The 19,232-nt window shown below is 47.6% G+C and overlaps 1 protein-coding gene across 2 annotated transcripts in view; it reads left to right on the top strand.

The window, feature by feature from the left end:
- Window positions 1-19,232, top strand: part of ABCA1 (ATP binding cassette subfamily A member 1) — a 120,191-nt gene that overhangs the window by 48,606 nt on the left and 52,353 nt on the right. For both annotated transcript variants that reach the window (XM_083718128.1, XM_083718129.1), the window contains exons 6-9: window positions 1,500-1,621; window positions 1,778-1,969; window positions 13,944-14,030; window positions 18,945-19,185. In XM_083718128.1, the coding sequence (XP_083574254.1) occupies window positions 1,500-1,621; window positions 1,778-1,969; window positions 13,944-14,030; window positions 18,945-19,185 (642 nt within the window). The remainder of the gene's footprint in view (window positions 1-1,499; window positions 1,622-1,777; window positions 1,970-13,943; window positions 14,031-18,944; window positions 19,186-19,232) is intronic.

The raw sequence follows: 19,232 nt of genomic DNA, 5'->3' as shown, positions 1-19,232 counted from the left end.
TCTTTTTTTTTTTTACTGTAATTTAGTTGAATGCATTGTTTGGTCTAAATGAGATTGTGACTTTAAATGGCTGTAAGCTTCCTAGACACTGGAAGGGTAGGAGAGAGGTTTTTATATTGTGTTGTGTTTTTAATATTCGATTGCGAGCCTCCCAGAGTGGCTGGGGAAACCCAGCCAGATGGGTGGGGTATAATTATTATTATTTATATGAAACAAATAAATAGGAACAAAATAAAAACAGCAGTTGGAGGGGTACACATCATAAAGTTGTTGAGGGTTTTTTTTTAGGTCAAAGTTGTTGTGTTTGGTTTGTTCAAAGATGTTGAGCTTTTTGGGGGGGGTACATCTGCCCCAAAACCAATTGTTTTGCCTTTTTTGGAAATTTATAAAGATTTTTAAAAATATTTAGCACCCCTTCTCAGACATCTTGCCCAATTTGCCAAAAATCCACCTGGACGCCATTTTTCGGCCTAGCAGCCCTATGGGAGGACTGTAACTCTCTTGATAATCCCCGTTGATATCTAGGTGCTGAACATGGGTGGATCTGAGTGAACAAAGCAATACAGAGCTGGGGACAAGACTGACCCCTTCAGCCAGGTACATGGCCTTAGAGCAAGGGAAGCAAATATGGAACCTTCCCAGGTGTTGTGGCCTACAGCTCCCCAGCTGACATGGCCAATGGTAGGGCATGATGGGAGTGTGGTCCTCAACAAATGGAGGCCATCACATTGGCTGTCCCTGCCTTAGAGGAAGATAGTGGAGAGATCTAGACAAGGGAGCAATGGGAGGTCCTCAGAAGAGGTATGGGGTCAAATCATGCCTCCCCAGAGCCTCCAAAACAGTAGCTAAAGGGGCTCGTTGCAAAGGTTAGAGGGGAAGCATCCCATGCAGTGTACCACCAAACACTACACACTCCATAGTTACAGGATTTATCCTCAATGTATATTATACAGTGTGAAAGGGAAGCGCAGGCTCACATGCCATTTTGTTGTTGCAGTCTGCAAATCAAAAAGTGGTGTAGAAATGTTTTCTCTGCATAAATTATATAAATAAAATGTGACAATGTGAACTGGCTAAGCCACCTGGGAGGCCTGAGAAGTATATCTATGAGATGTGAAGGGCTGTAGCTGGAAAGAAATGTCACCTCTCTCTTCCCATGATTGCAAATAAATATTTTCTACTTATGCACCAGAGCAGGGGAGCGGGTTCTGGCTAAAGGGCACATCTCTGTTACAAAGTGGTGTGATCTTTATTCTAGTTTTAACTGTTACACTTTCCCCCTGAACAGCCCTAGCAGTAGTTTGGTAAGGAGAATGATACATAATTTTCTGTTGGACAATTCCTACCCTCTCACTCCCGCGATTCCATCCAAATTATAGCCTTCAAAAGGGAAAAGTGCATGATAGCTGAACAAGTTTGATGCTGTAATACTGACATACCCTCTCTGAGTTTCGATTTGTTTTGAATTTTGAAAAAATGGTTTTCTTGTTATCTGGCAGGTGTGAAAGTCCGGGATTTCCTGGTTGACAATGAGACCTTCTCTGACTTTCTCCATCACAATGCCTCCCTACCAAAGTTTGTTGTAGATGAAATCCTGAATGCCGAGGTTAACCTCCAAAAGGTAAGAAACGCATACTGTCAATGAACAGCACTTGGGAAGAAAGTCTACAGTTCTCAATTTGAATGTCATGAATTGTGAATGTGATGTGGAAAAGATGATTTAGCTCGAGTCCCAGGAGTGATTTATAGATTTACAACTTCTGGTACATGTTTCTAGGTCATTACATCTGGCTACCGGATAAGTGTGAAAGACCTTTGCAATTCAACCAAGCTGTCAAAGTTTGTCAACATCCAAAACCCAGTGGTAGATGTTCTCAGCAGTGCCTTGATTTGCTCCATTCCTAAGGAAAAGCTTTCTGCTGCAGAGAGAGTGTTTCAGGACAATCTAGATGTCATGAAGCCATTTATGGTGAGTGTATTGCCTTGAGTATTTTGAATTGTATTTACCAAAGTACAGTGCAAGTTTTTAAATCAGCAGAATATCGTGGTTCACATAATATAGCGTACTATGTTACAAAACAAAATGCAGACAAACCCTTTCCACATTACATTTATCATTACACCTGGATTGCAGGAGACCTGTGGCTGGTTATTTCAAATCACTGTGTGATTCATTATCTCTGCAAAAAGAAGGGAGAGAGTCCAAAGGTCAAAATTTTCTACTTCTGTGGTCTTAGTATCTAAAGCTAAATATTTAGGTCTGGTCTAGGCATCCCTGTAACCCATGGTTTGAAAACCAGGAGCCAGTCTTTGGGATACATACCCCTTTCCCCTCCTTCCTTCCTTTATTGGCATTTGCCATGGTTTAGAATTACATGTGTTTTGATGTTAGCCAGTTTTATAGTATCCATGGCCCCATCATAACTCCAGTTTGAAACCTTGATTTGAAGTGTGTTTGCAAATCATATTTATGAGGGAACCTGGTTAGCATATGTCCAGCTGTAATTCTAAACCTTAGTTAATACTGATAGAAGAATGGAGGAGTTATTCACTTCAGAAAATGGAAGAGGGAGGGGGATAGATTTCAGATATCTAAGACTAGCTTCAGATCTGTAAACCATTGTTTGGGGGGAGCCAAGGTTACATTTGCACCAGTTCCCAATTTAGCATAATAAGGTTGTGTTGCTATTCAGTGTCATCAATGGTAACTTAAGCAAAACAGACTAATCCCTGCTCCCAAAGGACTGGCAGACTTAACTTTTCTTAAGCAGCCTATGAAATGGCGCAACTCTGTCCATCAGATTTTTTTCACTGCCTATTCAAATAGAGCTGTATGACAAAGGGGCAACTTGCTTCCCGCAGGAGCTGTTACTTTCTTTAGCTATAAAGCTATGTTAAAAAGCTAAAGTGGGAGCAAGCTGTTCATAAATGATGGGAGCAACAGAAAGCAACACTCTTATGGACCAGCATGTGAATGCCTGGCTAAGTGCAAAGCAAAAGCCCTTTTTAGTTTTGATATATCTTGGGGGATACAGAATTAAGCTTCAGTTGTTTGGCTATTCGCCTAGCCAAAAGCATAGGATATCTGACACTGGAGTCATATTTCTGCTCAGTCTGGAATGTAAAGGTCAGCTCTTTTTAAACTGTTATTGTTTTTCACTAAACTGCTTGGACTCTTATATTTTTCCTTGTCATTTGCTTGTTTGCTTGAAAGCTTATCACCTGTTCTCCAGCCTAAGGGTTACTGAGAGTAGCTGTAGTATAATAAGGCATCAAGCCTTAGTATAATAAGGCATCAAGCTTCAACAGCAAAAGTTGAAAGCTAATAAAATTCCAGCTCATTGAAAATCAACCAGCCTAAATTTTAGACTCCTAAGGACCGTGCAAATAGAAATTATTTCACCTGGCCCCAGAAAGAAATCTTGCTTAGCTAGTCCTTCTAGGGAGAGATTTCAAAAGGCAGGGTCTTTTCGGTTGTGGTGCCTCTCTGGCTTCAGGTGACATGGGATCTCAGAGAACGACATCTGAGGAAAATGTTAATGCTTGACAGGTTTATGCAGGAATCTCATTACACTAGCACTCAAGGGACGGAACATTTTCTTGGGTTTTTTCTGTATGGCGATAATAGAGCTTAATTGAATTAAGTTGTTGTTTGTTACATTGCAATGCTTGGAAATGTTTTCGATATGTGTATTGTAACTCGCTTTACTTTCCAAATGAAAGGCTTGGGTTTAATATGGTGAATATAAACCCTTTTCTATAAATCATACTGCAAATTTAGGAGCAGAGCTGGAAGCCAGAAATTAAACAAGCTGAGCTTCCGTTTGCAGCTAAATGAAAAGCTACTTTCTGATCAGTAAAAGAAACTTAGGGAAATCTCGTGATGTTGCAAGTCAGCAATATTATTTATTGGGAAACCAGTGCCATTGGAAATGTGAATGACGTCTGTGTGTTTGTCTCATGCCTGACACTGTTGAAGCTAAGAAGGTTTGAGGTTGATCAGTGGGAGACCTTGGGGAGTCTTACTTAAACTTCTCTGTACTTTCTAAGGAAATGTAGGATTATAAGTGTCAGAGCCACCCGAGGTCCCAGCTCACAAGAGACCAAAGTCCAGTCCAAGTTATATACAAAAGGTTTTATTGAAGAACCTTGTTGTCGTTACATCCAAGCTCCGTGGCTCCGCATCTGTTACCCTTAGATGTTAGAAGTCCCCTCTGAGTCAGTCCCGCCCCTGCACCAGCTTAAGAGGCTTGTACTGCTCCACCTTTTCCTCTCTTTCCTTTTCCGCAGGGTCTTCCTGCCCCCCTGTGCTCCCTCCCTCCGGGACTCCCCCGAGGCTGAGTCTTCTGCCGCCTGCTCCCCCCTCCTTCGTGCTTTGGGACCAGGCTCCTCCTCAGGGCTCTCCTCATTTCCGCGCGCCTCCACATTTGAACTTGGCGCGCGTACGTTGCCTCTGACCTTCCTTTCGACCGTTACGCTACTCTCGGTACTACACTCCTCCCCTTCCGGCAGGACGTTTTGCTCCGAACTCCTTCCCTTCTCTGCTTCCTGTTCTGCTCTTTCTGACACACTGGCAACTCCACCCCCTTCACTCCGTTCCGACGGAGAGGCCGGTCCCGATCTCCAGCCCCCACTGGGGATTCCCCCTTCGTTCCCCTGCTTCTGACTGCCTCCCTCTCTACTGCCCCTTGGCCTGACCAGGGGGGCTCCCTTTTGGGAATCCTCGGATTCACTTGACGGACTCACTGACAACCTCGGGTCGTCGTCGTCCTCTTCCTCGTCGCCCTGGGACCCCTCCCCCTCGCTCTCTGTCCCTGAAACCCTGACATCCATCCCCCCCTCGAAGCCCCCCCTTCCCCCCTCCCGCCCATCGGGTGCAGGTTGTAGGAGCTGCAGCTCTTCGGAGGTGGATGCAGGATACAGGTTGTGTACCTCCATATCCTCTGCTTGCAGTTCGGTGTATGAGTGTTCGAATTCGGGTTCTTGACCCAAAGTGTTCTCTTCTCCCTCTTCCATTGGTACCTCGTCTGGTGCTGCCGGCCAAGGTCCCGTCAGCCATTTCCTGCGCCAGTCCTCCTCTGGTTGCTCGTCCCACCAATAAGAGGGTTCTGTGTCCACCCCTGAGCACGATCCCCTGGGCGGGCTAGATTCTGGCGTTCTCTCCTCGGCTGAAGAAAAACCCCGGAAAGTACTGTCTGAGAGTGTGGGCGTAAAGAGCCAGTCATCAAAGTACTCGGCTGGCATGGGTCTATGCGGAAAAAGGGCATGGAACTCGTCTTTTAGAAGAGGTTCGTCTAAAGCGTAGCCCGGCACCCAACCGTTGGCACTGGCTGGAGTGCCCTCTGTGGCTAGAAAGTATTCTACCCCCTCTTTCCCCCATCTCGAGTCCAGGATTTCTGTGACCTCGTTGAGTGGTTCGGCCCTAGGCGCCCTCTCCCTCTCCTGTGACTTAGTGTGTAGTTGCGGGACTGTTTCAGACTCCTGAAACCTGTGCGGTGCCTTGTAGGGGGTGAGCACCGACCTATGAAATACCGGATGCACTCTGGAACCTTCGGGGAGGGCTAGTCGAAAGGCTACAGGGTTGATCTTAGCCTCCACCTGGTATGGCCCTAACTGCCTGTGCCCTAGCTTCTTCTCGGCCAACGACTTGGCTGGCATCGCTTGGGCCGCTAACCACACCCAGTCCCCGACCTGGATCTCCTCCCCCGCTCTCCTGTTTTTGTCTGCCTGCACCTTATATGCTTGCTTGGCCAGCTCCAAATGTCTCCGCAACTCTTCGTGCACCTCCTGCAGCTCCGCTGCAAACTGGTCGGCTTCTTGCGGCACCCCCTCTCTCGGTGCCCCGAACCCCGGGAAGGTTCTGGGATGACGACCGTTGTTCGCGAAGAACGGCGTCACCCCCGTGGACGTGTGCTTCGTGTTGTTATAGGCAAACTCTGCCATCGGCAGGTAGTTCACCCAAGCTGCGGGTCGCTGATTGGCGTAACATCTCAGGTACTGCTGCATGATCGCGTTGACCCTCTCAGCTTGGCCGTTGGTCTGTGGGTGTCTCGCCGACGTAAGGTTGATCTTGACGTTCAGGATACCTAAAAGCTTCTGCCAAAAATTGGAAACAAACTGGCGCCCCCTGTCGGACAGGGTGGACTGCGGCAGCCCATGCACCTTGAACACGTGATCAATGAAGAGTTTGGCAGTCTGTTCCGCCGTCGCCACCTTTGCGCATGGAATGAAGTGCGCCATCTTGGTGAACAGGTCCACAACCACCAGTACCGCCGTCTTCCCTCTGGAGCTGGGCAGGTCAGTAACGAAGTCCAGGGCTACCCTCTCCCACGGTTGCTGTGGCATTTCCAGCGGTTCCAACAGCCCCGCTGGCTTCTGGTGTACTGGCTTGAACCTCTGACAAGTGTCACACCTGGCGACGTAATCCGCTACCTCTCCGCGCATCCGGGGCCACCAAAAGTCCCTTGCCACCAGTTCTATTGTCTTCTCCTTACCGAAGTGGCCAGCACTGGGGGCGTCGTGCAACTGCTGCAGAACCTTTGCGCGAAGCTCGTCGCTTGGCACGTAGAGGGCACCTTTGCGAGTTAGCAGTCCGTCGCGTAGTTGGAACTCTTCGCCACTCTGCACACCTCTGCGCAACTCCTCCATTTTGGACTGTGCGAACTGATCCACTTGCAACGCGTGTCGCACCGCGTCCAGATCTACTGTGATGGCAGCACACGACCACGCCTGCGGTGCGAAAATGTGCTTGGCTGCTACTGGCGCCGCTTCATCGAGATATTGCGGTTTCCTGGATAGCGCATCGGCTATAACGTTGGAATCTCCTGGGATGTACTCTATCCGAAAGTCGAAATCCGCGAAGAATTCCGCCCAGCGCATGTGTCTCTGGCTTTGGAGCTTCGCCGTGCGCCAATACTCTAGGTTCTTGTGATCCGTGCGGACCTGTACTGTGTGCTTGGCTCCTATGAGGAAGTGTCGCCACGCTTTGAAAGCTGCGTGAATGGCTAACAGCTCCCTGTCCCATATGGTGTAGTTTTGCTCCGCCTTGCTGAGCTTTCGGGAGTAAAAGGCACCGGGTCTCCAGTTTCCATGTGGATCTTCTTGCAGGAGTACGGCTCCAACCGCTCTGTCTGACGCGTCGGTCTCCACTCGCATGGGCCTGCCTGGATTCACGTGCAGCAGCTGCTCCTCGGAGGCGAAAAGGCTTTTAAGCTTCCGAAAAGAGCTCTCTGCCTGTTCCGTCCACACGAACCTCTTCTTCTTGGAACTCAGAGTGTCCGTGATCGCTGCCGTCTCCTTTGCAAAACCTCTGATGAATTTGCGGTAGAAGTTGGCGAAGCCGATGAATCTCTGGACTTCCTTCCAATTGCGTGGGCTCTTCCAGTCCAACACCGCGCGGACCTTGACGCTGTCCATGGCGAGCCCCTTGTCGGACAGCTTGTAGCCTAGGAAATCCACCTCCGTCACATCAAACTGGCACTTCTCTAACTTGGCGTAGAGCCTGTTCTCCCGTAGTCTCTGCAGGACTTCTTTTACGTCCTTCTCATGGGCCTCTTCCGTTTCCGAAAAGATCAGGATGTCGTCGAGGAAACACACACATTTCTTGTAGAGAAGTCCCGCTAGCACGTGATGCATAAAGGCTTGGAAGACGTGAGATCCATTTTGGAGACCAAACGGCATAACTCTGTATTCATACGTGCCCAGAGGCGTGAACATGGCCGTCTTCCACTCATCGCCCTCCCGGATGCGTATGAGGTTATACGCTCCACGCAGATCCAATTTGGTGAAGATCTTCCCCTTCCTCACGGTTGCTAGGAGATCATCTATCTTGGGCATGGGGAAGGCCTTGGGCTTGGTCATACTGTTTATGAACCTATAGTCCACAATGAGTCTTTTTTGGGGCGTGTCCTTCTTCTTTACAAAGAACACAGGACTGCCCCCCACTGCTTTCGATTCCCGGATGAATCCACGCTTCAAATTGTGCTCTATGAACTCCCTGAGCTCTTGCATCTCGTCCTCAGACATGGAATACAGTTTTGCAGTCGGCAACTGCGCCCCCGGCACCAGGTCAATGGCACAATCATAAGGTCTGTGGGGCGGCAACTGGTCAGCTTCCTTCTCGCAGAAAACCTCCAGGAACCCTTCGTACTTGCTAGGTACTGCCTGCACCATGCCAAGTCGCAGCTGCTGCTCAGCCCCCTCCTCCTGGCAGGACTGGATGCAATTTTGAGCACAGTACGATGAGCAAAAGGTGATCTGGCGTTGGTACCACGCTACAGCAGGACTGTGTCTCTCCAGCCAACTCATGCCTAATACTATAGGCGTGTCAGACAGGTGGGTGACATTGAAGCTAATGACTTCTCGGTGATCTCCTATCCGCATCACCATGGGAGGTGTCTGTTGCACAACTTGCCCTCCAAGCAATTTCCTGCCATCCACCGTGACTACGTTCAGAGGCGTTGTGGCGGGCAGAAGCGCTATGCGATGCTGCTTGACGAATTGCATCCCCACGAAATCGGCGTTGCTCCCAGAATCGATCGTGATGGGCACTTCTAGGGTGGTCCCATTTGGCAACTGAAGTGTTGCGGTGAGCTGCACCGCTGGCTTGGGTGGTAAAGGGTCTGTGGGTTGCAAAGACGCTGGGGACTGTTCTATAGATCCGCCTGGCTGAGCCCCAGCATTCGTGCTTACAGCCAGGCACTTTCGTTTCCCTGAAGCTCCTCTTCTTGGATCACTTCTGCTGCTACCGTTGCTAAAGCTGCAGTGTGTTTCTGGAGCCTCTGGGGGCACTCTTTCGCCATGTGCAGTGCACTGTCGCAAATGTAACACTTCCTGGTCCCTCTAGGAGGCTTCGCCTTTACTGCACCGGAAGCTGGGGCTCTGGCTGTTGCTTGAGCCTTAGCACCACCAAGTTCCATCGACTCCTCCCCCTGCCTCCCCAGCGGCGAGGGATGTGACTGACTGAACTCCCTGGGGATGAAAGAAGACGTCCTCGCTGGTGGACGCACCTGACGTTCTTCCTCATTGTGCCAAGGACGTCCCTCGTGACGTATCCCAATCGCCAGAGCCCTCTGCACCACCTCCTCCAGGGTCTGAGGTCTGTCTCCCCTGGCAAGTTCGTCCTTTATGGGACCGCTGAGACCCTCCCAGAACAAATCCCTCACAGGTGTGCAGTCTTTCTCCCAGCGTAACGCAGTCAGTAAAGCAAAAAATCTGGAATGGTACTGACGCACAGTGGCTTTGCCTTGCCGCAGTCCAAATATCTCCCTGAGTGCAAGATCCAAATCTACGGTTGACTGGAAGCAGGCATCCATCGCTTTAATGAATTCATCAGAATCGCGGCGGGCAGGGCCATCTTCACGCCACAAATTGCGCAACCAGTCTCTGGCCGCCCCATACAAGTGAGAAACAATAAACCCCACTTTCTCCTCCTCATCTTTAAAGTCATGACGAAGCAAGTGCAATGCATACAAAACGTCTGCTCTGAAACTGGGGTAGTGCTTCAGGTTCCCATCGAAGTGGGTGACTAGGCTGCCCCCCCGCCTTCCAAGTCCAATTCCCTCTGATCTGGACCCTGGGAACCCTTCCCTGCTTGCACGCTCCCACCTTGTTTGCAGGTCTTGGCAGCGCTTCTCCATTTTGTCATGCTTCTTCTGAGACGCAAGGACTGCAGCGGTGAGTTCGGAAACTGTAGTTCGCAGTGCTGTCAGCTGATCCTCCGCACTCATGGCTGTCACCGTTTGTGAGCTTTGCAAAAAAAATTTTTTTGCGTTCTTTGTGAGGGGACTTACTGTCAGAGCCACCCGAGGTCCCAGCTCACAAGAGACCAAAGTCCAGTCCAAGTTATATACAAAAGGTTTTATTGAAGAACCTTGTTGTCGTTACATCCAAGCTCCGTGGCTCCGCATCTGTTACCCTTAGATGTTAGAAGTCCCCTCTGAGTCAGTCCCGCCCCTGCACCAGCTTAAGAGGCTTGTACTGCTCCACCTTTTCCTCTCTTTCCTTTTCCGCAGGGTCTTCCTGCCCCCCTGTGCTCCCTCCCTCCGGGACTCCCCCGAGGCTGAGTCTTCTGCCGCCTGCTCCCCCCTCCTTCGTGCTTTGGGACCAGGCTCCTCCTCAAGGCTCTCCTCATTTCCGCGCGCCTCCACATTTGAACTTGGCGCGCGTACGTTGCCTCTGACCTTCCTTTCGACCGTTACGCTACTCTCGGTACTACACTCCTCCCCTTCCGGCAGGACGTTTTGCTCCGAACTCCTTCCCCTCTCTGCTTCCTGTTCTGCTCTTTCTGACACACTGGCAACTCCACCCCTTTCACTCCGTTCCGACGGAGAGGCCGGTCCCGATCTCCAGCCCCCACTGGGGATTCCCCCTTCGTTCCCCTGCTTCTGACTGCCTCCCTCTCTACTGCCCCTTGGCCTGACCAGGGGGGCTCCCTTTTGGGAATCCTCGGATTCACTTGACGGACTCACTGACAACCTCGGGTCGTCGTCGTCCTCTTCCTCGTTGCCCTGGGACCCCTCCCCCTCGCTCTCTGTCCCTGAAACCCTGACAATAAGCATCATAAATAAATAAAATTATGGTTCAAGAACCTAGAAGGGGAAAGGAGACACAGGAAGAACAGCTTTGATGAGTCAGACCAATGGCCCACTATCCATCATGAGCTACCTTTACCAAACACATGAGTGGAAAACTACCCTCAGTCATGAGATGTTAGCAGTCACTTCCCATTACTCTATTGCCAGGACCAGTACATATATTGGTGGGAGTCTGGGTTTAGGAATAGACGGAGGTAGTGATTTATATGGCCTTTGCTTATTAATTCATTTATTCCCTTATTTTCAGCTAAGGTTGACTCCCAAAGTCACTACAATTAAAATCCATCATGCATTGCCAAGCTAGACCCAGATATTTGTGTCCCATGGGTCAAGCTTTCCTACCCAAACCTAGGTGGCTCTTGGCTTGTTCTAAGTAACAGGGACAGTGAACAATGTTGTTGTTGTTGTTATTATTTCTATACTGCTCTTCATCCAAGGACCACAGGGCAATTTACAATATAAAAACCACAAAAATACATAACATAGCAACAAAACAAATAACTCCCCCATTGATATCCCAATCCATCTCACTATTTAAAGTATATAATATTCACCTGCCCCTCACCTCTAGATACTGCTTATTTAGACACATGAACAGGACATAAGGAGATTTCTAAAATTATGAAGAACAGGCCAGGAGTATCCGTTATGTAGAAAGAGGCAGTGGCTATGTGTCTTACTTTAGAGAGGTCAGTCCTCTGTTTGAAGGTCCTATTTGAAGGGCTGTTAGGTCCAAGTATGGTTTAAAGGGGCTGGACCCTAAGAAGGGAGAGCAGGGGTCTTGGATGTTGCCCTTCAACAGTTGCTATTCCAACAGCAAACTGGGCATGCAAACATGTCACCTGGTCACTGCCTTCCATATACGATGGTGAGATAGATGTACTGTACCTCGGGTTATGAACTTAATTCATTCCAGAGGTCCATTCTTAACCTGAGGTACCACTTTAGCTAATGGGGCCTCCTGCCGCCGCCACACAATTTCCGTTCTCATCCTGGGGCAAAGTTCTCAACCTGAGGTACTACTTCCGGGTTAGCAGAGTTTGTAACCCAAAGTGTTTGTAACCCAAAGTGTTTGTGACCCGAACCATTTGTAACCCAAGGTACCACTGTATTTCTATTTAAATTTTAGCAATTATGTCTGCATTTGCTTCTACACATATGAGTTCCCATATGGAAATGTTACGCAAATCTGTGTCCATTTCTTAATCCTCCACGTTTGGTGATGCCTTTCCTCTTCTAGCGAAAGCTTAAGTGGGCAGACTACTGCCTCAGGTGGTAGATGTAAAAAGACTGGAGAGCAGATATTGCTGTGTTGTGGTACATGGCCTCCATTCTCAATCTACCCTGGTGCCCTCAAGTGCATTGGAAGGTGCTGTCTGATCAGCAGTGTTGAAATAAGATTGAACTCGCAACCTGATTAGCTTTTGTGCAGGCACAAAAATGATTCAGGCCAGCTCTTGAACGGAAGGAAAGCTGTCATCTCCAAATAAACGTATGTGCTCCAAATAATCATGTGTTCATAAACCAGTAGGGTAGGCTGTTAGGGTGTGACGAACTATGTATGATTAAAAAAGGTTGGAGGGATATTTCTCATGAATAATCTTGACCCAGTCTTTTATTATATTGTGTGGGCGGCTGTTTCAGATGACTGTGATGGTTGTGATTCATGCTTCATTCAGAGGCCACAAAAGAACTTGGAACAGCTCTGAAAGCCCTTGTGTTGTCTGCATGTTTTCTAAATAATTTGGGTGGCATTTTAGTGTTCCCGTAGCATGAAAGAAACACTGAATAATACCAGCTGGAATAAAGGCTGAACACCCAACACATGCAGATGGTACAAACTGCAACCATCTCCAGGTAGAGTTAAGGGGTTCAGATGGCACCAGGGCAGGCAGCTAGCTCTGAAGCTCTGTAGAAACACAAATTTAATTGAGTTTTCATGGGTTTTAATTTCTTTTAAAACAATTATTTTATCAACAATTTATGTTTCGGTGCTGGAAAATAGAGCTATGTGGATCTGTAATGCCAACGGCAATTAAGTTTTAATGAATTCTGTGGTGCTATCGGGAGATACAATGTTTTCGGAGTGATGGGAAGCCAGTGGACGGATAAATCTCAAAGCTAGGGGAGGTGGCTTATTTCTGAAACCCTGGAGAGCTGTAGCCAATCAGCTTTGACTCTACAATGGTGAGCCAGATGGGCCAATGATCTGACTCAGTAGGAGGCAGCTTCTTCTGTTCCTAGGTGTCATCTGTATTGTAATTCACATGCTATAGTATACATAGGCATCTTTGTCCTTGTAGCTGAGCAAATGGGAAAAATATGTGCCAAAACTCATGCTGTGTAACCTGAATCAAGCCATTAAATATGGTGTTCTTTCTTTCTTTCTTTCTTTCTTTCTTTCTTTCTTTCTTTCTTTCTTTCCTTCCTTCCTTCCTTCCTTCCTTCCTTCCTTCCTTTCCTTTCCTTTCCTTTCCTTTCCTTTCCTTTTCCTTCCTTCCTTCCTTCCTTCCTTCCTTCCTTCCTTCCTTCCTTCCTTCCTTCCCAAAATGAGAACCCGAGACACAGAGCTTCCACAGTTCTGCTTGCCCCACAACTTGTCCCCTAGGAAACCTGCTTTTTACCATTGAATCAGAGCAAATGTCAAATGGGTTTTCCGTGGATTTACAGGTGCTCCCATTTAGTGCAAAAGAGCGGGTTTTCCCCAGGGAAAGTGGCAGGGCAAATAGAAAACCATGTGTGGACAAGCCTGCACAATAACGTGATGTCCCGAGGGTGAAGTAACTTTGGCTGACTGTCATATCCTGGGGGTTCCATTTCATATGTCCTTGATGGAATTGATTAACAATTGAGGTGCAAAGGCCCAATCTGAGGCACATTGCCAAAATGTGTATCTTGCAAGCATTTGATGTGATTAATTTATTTTTTATGTCCCACAGTAATTGTGGTAGTGTTTTCAGTGCAGTGTAAGCAGCCAGAGTTTCTTGAAACAAATGGATTTGTGCTTTCCGCTTGCTTAGCTAATGCCCAGGCCCATTTAATGTAATTGTTTAGAGCAGCAATAATGGGAAGTGAGACGGCCAGAGATGCTGGTTCTCATGAAGAATTTTCAGAAACACAGGAGGAAGGGGGGGTGCTTTCCTTCTCTTGCCAAATGGCATCCTTTTTTGAGTGTGTGCTGGCTTCACTTGTGATCCTTGAACTAGACATATGAGAGATGCCCTTGCTGATACAAAATGCCACTATTCGTCCTCCTTTGAGAACTAAATGCAAATGATAATGTTGATTCCTATCTGCTGTGTTGCAATTAAGATTCTTCTAAAACTAAATCCCCATTTGTCATTCCAGAAAGGAATCGCCTCCAACTCCACTCTTCAGGATCTCAAGGAAACCACAGAGACTTTCATGGAGAGCCTTGGGAAACTCCTTAGGGAGGTAGGCTGTGTCTTTTGTCTCTCGCCTAGGATCACTGATACAGCAATGTTCCCAGTTGAGGTATCCAAATTACTCTAATCCTGAGCAGCTCAGTGAAGCCTATGAGTGCATTCCTGCTGCCTCTGGGCAGAGGTTTCTGCTGTGCTGGACTTCGCCAAAGCCATTAACTTGGCTCTTTAAACGAAGATTGCTTCCCATCTCCAATTTGTGCCACACACGTTACGTCTGCCAGGGTCAGGTGCAGGCTGCCCTTCCTTGTGGTGGAGGGAGCCCAGGAGGAGCCATTAGAAGAAGAAGCAGTTCAGCTCTCCCCACCCTGTTGTGGCCACATGGATGCAGGGGCGAAGGAAGGTGGCGTGACACCTGGGGCGGGCGTCGCTACGTAGGGCGCACATGTGGTGTTGCTACGCATGACGCATGCGCCGTACGTAGCGATGCTGCACATGCGCTGTATAGCAATTTGCCGCCAGTGCTGCTCCAGCGCTGTACAGATGGTGCCAGGATCCCTCCGTCGCCACTACAGCCGCGGCAAACAGCTAAGTACAGCACATGTGCGGCGTCACACGCATGCGCTGTATGTAGCGATGCTGCACATGTGCTGTATAGCAGTTTGTTGCTGCCGGCGCTGCTCCAGCGCTGTACAGATGGTGCTGGGATCCTCTGCTTATGGCTGCAGCCGCGAACGGAGGATGCTCTACATGCAGCTGCGGCGGTGCGATGGTTGCTCGCACCTCTGCGAGACCCCGCAGGGTGACTTCTTGTCACCCCCACAGACATGGAACCCAGGGCACACTGCCCCGCCCCCGTTGTGACACCACTGCATGAAAGCATTCTGATATGCATGCATTTTGGGCACAGAAACACTGGAAGTTCAGTTTAACTCACACACAGCAGTTTAAAGTGCTTTAGACGCATCCTAGATATGCATGTTTGTCACCTTGTCCACATGGCATTGCCCTCATCTAAGTGGCATGCCACATGCAAGTGGCCCTGTGGTATAAACCACTGACCCTCTCGGGCTTGCCAATCGGAAGGTTGGCAGTTCAAATCCTCGCGACGGAGTGTGCTCCTGTTGCTCTGTCCCAGCTCCTGCCAACCTAGCAGCTTGAAAGCACGCCAGTGCAAATAGATAAATAGGTACCATTGCGACAGGAAGGTAAACAGCATTTCCGTGCGCTCTGGTTTCCGTCACAGTGTTCCGTTGCGCCAGAAGCAGTTTAGTCCTGCTGGCCACATGACCCGGAAAGCTGTCTGCAGACAAACACCGGCTCCCTCGGCCTGAAAGCGAGATGAGCGCCGCAACCCCATAGTTGCCTTTGACTGAACTTAACCATCCAGGGGTCCTTTACCCTTTACCTACCCCCTCCAATTAATTTGGATCTTCCTGATCTGCAGATGATGTTATAAAAGGGGGGAAACAAGGTAAAGTGGGCTAATAGTTGGGCTGGTTCTGATACACACACACATGCAGGTTGTTGTTTGTAACCAGCTGCTTTGTACAAGCCTGGTATATCATAAAACTTGTAGCTCGAGAATGAAATAAAAAATTGGCTGTGCACATAGGTGAACAAGCATCTGTGCGCATGCCCACAATGGGCCTCAAGTTTCCAGAACTCTGGGAGGATGGGAAAATACTAACTGATGGGAGGAGATAACAATACACAATGTGGATTCATCCTATCAAGCCTGTCCACTAGTGTGGGCAGGATACTGAGGTCAATTGAATGTGCACATGGAAGTGCACATGGAAGAACCAGATCTGCGCAACCCAGATGCGCATTGGTACTCTGGTGTGTACCCAGCCAAAGAGACAGCGGATCTGAACTTCCTTGTCGAAACTGCTTTTGATAGCGGATGGTTTCTTTGGAAATTCGGGTTCATTGTTTTGCTTTGGGGGCTTGGAGCTCCCTTTCCAAGTCCTTTGAATAAATAAAGTTATGCTGTGTGTTCTTTCCTGAGCAAAGGAGCTGCCTCTTTTCTTCTGCCTAACCTTTTCTGCAAAGTGCTTTTTGTTGTTGTTGTTGCTTTTTGCCATTCTCAAAACGTTTTCTCCTCCAGTTTGAAAGTTGCCATTTTAAACAAGTAACGAGGGGCGGAGATTCAGCTACACCTATTGTTCTTTCTCTCTTACTGTTCGCTGGTGAAGCTTTTCCTCCCTGAACTATAATAACCTCTCTGCGGAGCTGCGGTGAGGTCACTCGAGGTTGTTAAGAACTGTACTCCTGCGGAGGAGCGGGGGCAATATCCCACCCCCTTTTCCCTGTTGCTCCAGCCACTTTGTTTCCTAGGAGTAGATTGCCCTCTGTTGAGTTATAGAACCTGCTGTGTTCTTTTTGGCTGGCTAATGGAAATTAGCAGAAAAATCTGGTTGGAATCAAGATAAAACTGCAGCCAGTTTTAACTATCCTAAAAGTTTGCCTATGAGTTTCTGGTTACAGCTGTTTCCTGTTACATCATTTGAGCATCGGTGATGTTTCATTCTTTCTCCTTTTCTCTTTTGGTGCGGAGTTAAAAAAAAAATCAGAAATCAAAACCATGTGACATTCTCTTTGCTGATGTGGCTGGATTGCTGAGGAATGTGACTTTTCTTTGGCAGTCTTCCCAAACAGCAGTCAGTACCTTTTCTTACTGTCCTATTCAACTTCGAAACAAAGACAGCTTGGAGGCTTTGCATGAAAACCACTCTGAACTGCATGACCAAAATTTGCTTTTTAATGTCATGGCTCGCTAAATCCTCTCTGACAAATATGTATAGGAATAGAGACATTAAGCCCGGCATTTTTTCTCTCCCTAGGTTAGTGTTGTGTTAGTACGGCTGCCATCTGTCTGGGGAGGGGGAGGGGCAGGGGCAGGGCAACCAAGTTTCCAGATGCAACTGATATGCATTTACTAATCTATTTAAATGTATGCAAATTTTAACCACTGTACTTTGAATGGTTGCAGCTTAGCTATATAAAAAACAAACAAAACAAAAAAAACATGGACAGGTGGCAGCCATAACCAGACAAGTCCATATGAAATTGAACTAGATGTAAAACTGGGCAGCTGGGAACAGGCGGCTTGTTCCGAACGTGTCTCGTGAGGCTTTTATTGCAGTAAAAGTTGTTCTGAAATTCCTTCTTCAGGAAACGCTGATGTTTAGAAACCGTTGAGTTTTGTGCCATTGGTGCAGCTCTTAAATCTGGCTTGCACAGCAGCCTGTGAACTGGACTTCCTGTGTTCAGAAGTCTCTGGGTGACTGTAGCAGTCAGAATGGATAGCTGTAAACAATCATGAAGACCCTTTCAGCTTCCTAATACTGTATGCTACTGCACACGGTTGTTCATATTCTCTCCACACACCCCACCCCCGTAAAATGCCTAGATAAAAAAGGACAGGGCATCTTCGCCTTTAGTAGTTGTGCAAAAATGGGAATTTCAGCATGTGTGACTTATTGTCATAAGAAAGTTATACCTAAGAACTAGTGTGTGAGTTTATTTCCCCCTCCTTTCTCCCTTCTCCTGTTTTTGAACTATATCTTTATAAACCCACTGCCTTGAGTGTTGTCAAGCAACGCAAGAACTTGGCACACTTTTCTCTAGAACGTTCCTGTCGTGTCTTGTACAATCACTCTTATGTCAGTTCTCTGAAAGGACCTTGGCTATTTCTCTTCCTCCTTTTAAATTTAGGTGGCAGATCACGACAATTGGGATGTCAGAACTATCAGAACGCCTGAATGTTCTTCGACTTCATGTCATGCTCATGTGATTTTTGAGCAGTGGTGTATAAGCCTTAAAGGAAAGAGGGACAAAGCAGAGTTTAGGACACGGAAAGCCTAACTATGGTGTCATATAACCAGTGCTATTTTTCCTGGAAAAAGAGGTGCTGGAACTCGCCGTGAACACCTCCCTCTTAGAATGGCAGGGGCACCTTAGAGGTGCTGGAATTGAGTTCCAGCAATTTCAGCAATAGGAGTCTTCTTCCTCATCCTGCGCCATCTCATAGGAAGGTCCTGAGGATAAAATGCCAAGATTAGCCAAGAGTTTCCTGGAGGAAGAGAGTAGGATACAAATAAAACAAAGGGAGTTGTGGGTTACATTTGGCTGCTGCAATACTTAAAGATCTAATTTCATAGGATTTATTTCCCTGCCAATGGGTCAGAGTAGACTCATTAAAATTAATGGGCCTAACTTAGACAATGATTAAAAATTAGTTGAATACTACCCAGTGGCTTCCCCCCCTGGACGTGTGACTTCATCATTGTACTCATGAAATGCTCACCTAACATCACATGAGTTGCAAATTCCTTTCCAGATATTTGGACATGCACCGCACAATGTAGAAGCAGCTTTTTTTAAATTGTTCAGTAGAAGTTCATCTTCTGCTGTATTGGCTGTGATTCAAAAAATACCATTGCTTGCGATTTAAAAAAAATGGAGCTAGTTCAGGCTCACACATTCTGCTTGCTGGTGAAATCAAACTGGGATATCTCCAGTGGCATTTAACTAAAGTTGGGTCCAAATTATGGATAGACACAACCCCAAGAAAATTAGTCCTTAGAAATTGGAGAGAAGGGCTTGCTCATTAGTTTGGCCTGTTGATATCCTGTCTTCTTACACTCCACCTGAAAGGAAGGTGACTCTTCTGGGGTGAGAGAATGAATGGATTTTGCTCCCCAAGAAGAATACATTCCACGCCTTCCATGGAATGGCGGGGAATACAATGGAACGCAAGGAGTTTGCACAAATAGAAACTGGTGTGTCCAAGGAACAGTTTCTGTTCCTTGGACACAATAGGAAATCTAAGGTTTGTTCGGGATGCTTTTGAACCAATTGATCTTTGGTGTGATATTTGTTACCAGTTTTACAGGAAAATGGATCGAGCTTTGATCTGTAGGTGAACCCCTATTTTTTCCCCTCCCCTTTTGAACTAAAGCTCGGGAGCATGAAAAGCTGGAGCGACATGAGGCAGGAGGTGGTGTTCCTAACCAATGTGAACAGCACAAGTTCTTCTACCGAAATTTACCAAGCGGTATCCCGAATAGTTTGTGGACATCCTGAGGGAGGGGGATTGCAGATCAAGTCTCTCAACTGGTATGAAGACAGCAACTACAAAGCTTTCTTTGGAGGCAACAGCACTGACGAAGATGCTGCCGATTTCTATGACAACTACACAAGTAAGTGGAACTCCATGCATGCTTATTAATTTTGGGCAGATCATTTG

This window comes from Podarcis gaigeae (assembly GCF_964106915.1).
Source record: "Podarcis gaigeae genome assembly, chromosome: 17".
NCBI classification, from domain to species: domain Eukaryota; kingdom Metazoa; phylum Chordata; class Lepidosauria; order Squamata; family Lacertidae; genus Podarcis; species Podarcis gaigeae.
The sequence above is the reverse complement of the archived record's forward strand: the minus strand, read 5'-3'. Positions and strand labels throughout refer to the sequence as shown.